Genomic DNA, 4,021 nt, shown 5'->3' with positions numbered 1-4,021 from the left:
CCTCCTCTCAGGCAGTTGTAGGGGGCGATAAGGCCTCCCAAAAGGCACAACCCATCCATTTTGCAGCACGCTGGCGGGATGCAGAGTCCCGTGCTGTCTTATTTGCCCTCACAACCACGAGTGCTGCCTCATTCCCTCACCGCAGGCACCAGCACCACCGTCGGCAACGCTTCTGCTTTCGTGCTCCCTCGTTTCACCTACCATGCTCCTGCTTGCACCCACCTGAGGCCGGTTTGGCTTGGGGCACCTTCCTCTTCTTCAGCTCCTCATCCTCAGGCTCGTAGTTTCGCAGTTTGAGCTCCCTGAGGAGGAAGGGGAAGAGCACAGAGCAGTCAGACACGTCCAGGCCACCCCAGACCATGGGCTCTCGCTAGGGAAGGGCACATCCGCGTCGCCGGCTGCGGGCAGAGCTGGCAGCACCCCACGCAAGTCAGAAAAGACGGGGTCAACCAGGAGCTTGTCACGATAAAGGTGACATAAGGTGATGCAAGGCAAGCAGATGCAGCTACTAAAGGGCCCAAGGTGCCTTCCAAAGCTCTGAACTTCATCCCAGCTCCCTTTTAGGTCTCAACCCAGTGATAGATGGAAACACCAGAGAAGATCCACAATCAGGGGAAAAATAAGATCCCAGGAGGGTATGCGGGAAGGACAGGGGGGAAAAAAAAAGAGCATTCAGGGTTTGAGGTGGTTGCCCAGTCACCAGAGATGCTTCTGGAAGTGCTAGGAACAGGGGTGCAGGTCAGCCGCGTGGTGCAAATATGGGGAGCAGATTCAGGTTCCTGAGCAAACAGGTGGTGGAGCTGGCAGCGGCAGGGACGGCGATGTGGATGACACCAATATCCAGGTGACACCAATATCCAGGTGACACCCAGAACTCCACCCATGCTCCCACCTCCCCCCAGGAGAGCGGTTGGCCCCCTGCCCAGTGCACGCACCTCCCCGATATTCAGATGCTGATTCTCCCCCTTCTCTAGGCTCTTCTTTTTACACCTCTCCCGCACAATTCGGGCCCCAAAGGGACCACCATCAGACAACCTCAGTCACATGCACCCCCAGGCCGAATCCCCCCCCCGAGGTCAAACCCCCACAAGCTTCAAACAGAAGCATTTCCAAAACCAGAGCCCCAAAAATCAAGCTCGCAGGACCCCATCCCACCCACAGCTGCTCACCCCTACAGCGCGCTCTGCCGGCTGCTGGATCTCTCGAACAGTACGCTAGCCCAGGGGGGCAAATTAAGGAAATTAAACTCATTGAATGCTGTCGATGGGTTTAATCAGTTTAAATGGAAACGGAGGCATTTGAATGCTGTCGATGGGTTTAATCAGTTTAAATAGAAACGGAGGCACGTGCTGCCCAGCAATGCTCCTGCCCCGCCTGTCGGCAGAGCCTTCGGTGGCAATGAGGATGGCTGCGCCGCTGCAGAGGAGGACGCAGAGAGCTCCCGCGCAGGAGAGGGCGCATTTAATACCTGGTTGAATATTACCATTGATCCTCCCAGCAGATACCTGGGGGTCACTTCCCAGCTAGACATTACTGATGGAGAAGTGAGATACAACCCAACCCAAGGGCTTACAGTCAAAGCCAAGCGAGGCAAAACAACGGGTGAAGAAGCTACGGTGCCAGAGAGGGGAGAAGAGGAAGGTCAGATGGCCACGTTCATCTGGGAAGCACAAAAAAACACCAACATTGGAGGTCCCAGGAGCGCAGCAGGAAGATCCTACCCTTCCCACACCATCACGTCCCCTCTCCGGCAGCTGAATCTGCTTGCAAAGAGTCCGACCCACACCCTGGCTGGTGCCACGGAGGTGGTGGGAGCACATGGTTGGAGCTCAGCGAGACCTGATGGAGATAAACGGGACCAGCAGACTGGAAACCAGGGCCCAGGCTGGTTAGGAGACTCACAGACCAGGTTAGGAGACTCGCAGATGTTCCTCGTGTCGTCAGGTCCAGGTCCCCCGAGCCCTTACACCAGTGAAACACCGTAAAACAGGAACAACTTTCCCCAGCGTTGGGAGAAAGGATGCTTAAAGAAACACAAGACAGACAAGCGTGTAGCTGCAAAACCTCCCCCAGGCCAAGAGCACCTTCACCCCACCAAGACAAGGCACCGTGCACCGTTTTACGTGTGGTTTTAGGCACACGTGCCCTGGGAGGAAGGATTTATTCAGTTAACCCCTACTGATCACCATCAATCCCCAGTTCCTTTCAGGAAGGCTGATCTCGGAGGATGGAGTGATTTTTATTTTTTTTTCCCTGCAGAAGGAGATGCCATCTCCAGGCACACAGAAAGCGCCGTCATTCCGTGATTTTACGGACAGTCTCTGCTTAGCAGGATTTTATTGCGACCCTGGGAGGCCAGGGGAGGAAGAGGAGCAGCTACTTCATTCAGGAGGTGACAGGACGTCAGGCTGCGGTGTCTAACATCTGAGCTGGAGAGGATTTAGCTGACAAAGCAGCAGACCCTGCAGAACGCAAACGCTCAGTATCCCCCAGGCTTTCGGGTCTCCTTAGCTCACGCTGAGGATTTACTTACAGCAGAAAGGGAACCAAACACAGACTCCCTAGGGTCAGATCACCAAAAACAGGAGAGCTACGAGCTCAGCAAGCCATTTCTTTCAGTCCAGCAAGACGTTACCATTACACCTTGACAAGCAGTATTTTAAAATCAGCGTCTCGCACCTGCAATGGGAGCCAAAGCAGCAGAGAGGCGAGAGCTCTTCTGTTTGCAGCAGAAGCTCCCAGGTCCCACATTTCGAGGGGCGCACACGCTCTGGGGGTCCTGTTCCTGCTACAAGAAGGGTGTCCAGCCCTTCATTACGTTGCTGTAGGGTTTGGCACCGCTTGGGGAACACACAAGGAAGAGGGATCGAAGTTTAAACCTGCTCCCTGCCTTCCCACCCAGAGAAGCCCCGTTTTGGCTTGCAAAAGCCTGGCGGTCCAGCACTGCTCGTGCTCACTGGAGATTTATCCACGAGATTTTAAAAAGAAGGGGAAGCAGCTGATGCGCGGGGGCGAAAGGGAGAGGAGATGATTCCCCCCCCTCCCCACCCCGGCACCCCGCACCAGCGCTTTCAGATCCTTATTAAACCCATGCACGGTGGCAAGCGCCAGGAGAAAACAAACAAAAATTGATCCCTTTAATTAACTGTGCGAGGCGAGAGCCGGTCTTGCACCTGCCTCCGGTAATTCTGGGTGCCCCACGGTCCCCGCCGCCGCCTCCTCGGGGGACTCGGGGATTTCACCACGTTTGGGCTCCAGCAATGCCACGCTCGCCGGGAGCAGAAGGCTTGTCTGCCACTTTTTGTGGGCACGAGTATATCTGTAAAGACAGAGAGACAAGGAGCAGAGCGGTGCCACCCCAAGGAACTCGAAGGCAGGCAAGGGTTAAGAATATATATATTTAGGAGTTGTTACCGGTCTTCCACAGAGGTGGGTTACATGAAGTTCAGGTGCCAGGGGTTCCTCTAAGCACTGCGTTCCAGAAAGACAGCCCGGTGCATTTTGCAAGTGATTAATTAGCCGAGTTCCCATGAAAACAAAGGAAAACAAAAAACAAAAAAAAAACCCCAAAAGCCCAGAGCTAAGAACAGGCTCTGTGGCAGGACACGAGTGCTCAACGCTCCGTGAGTGCTTACTGCTCCTTGGGAAGGACTGGGCGCTGGGGCAAGAGCTGGGGTTTGAACCATTTGGCTTCTGGCTGGGACCCAGCTCACGCACGGTCACGAGCAGATTTTAACAGCATCTTAGACTTGCTGGATGTGCCAAACCCAGGAGATGCTCTCCCGCCCCTGCGAGCGCCTTGTGCAGTGTTTCCCAGCCCGTTTCAGCCCCAGGCAGCCAGGACTGGTGGGGATGGAGGCGGTGCAGTGGGTGCAGGTCTGTGCTGGAAGCTCCCAGGACCGCACGAGGATTTGGGTAGCTGCAGCGATTACGGAGGGAAGCGATGGACACAGCTTTCCAGCATCTCCTAAAAGCCTGTCAGGGGCGGCAGGTGGCCTGTGTTGGGGCAGGGATGGCTCAA

General features: G+C 55.4%; 1 protein-coding gene across 1 annotated transcript in view; it reads right to left on the bottom strand.

The window, feature by feature from the left end:
• CCDC12 (coiled-coil domain containing 12) overlaps positions 1-4,021 on the bottom strand; it is a 41,470-nt gene that overhangs the window by 3,444 nt on the left and 34,005 nt on the right. The window contains exon 4 of the mRNA XM_035895631.1: positions 223-302. Within this exon, the coding sequence (XP_035751524.1) occupies positions 223-302 (80 nt within the window). The remainder of the gene's footprint in view (positions 1-222; positions 303-4,021) is intronic.

Source organism: Egretta garzetta, unplaced genomic scaffold, assembly GCF_000687185.1.
Source record: "Egretta garzetta isolate BGI_Z169 unplaced genomic scaffold, ASM68718v1 scaffold275, whole genome shotgun sequence".
In the NCBI taxonomy this organism is placed as follows: Eukaryota; Metazoa; Chordata; class Aves; order Pelecaniformes; family Ardeidae; genus Egretta; species Egretta garzetta.
Note: the sequence above shows the minus strand (reverse complement) of the source record. Positions and strands in the feature narration are given on the sequence as shown.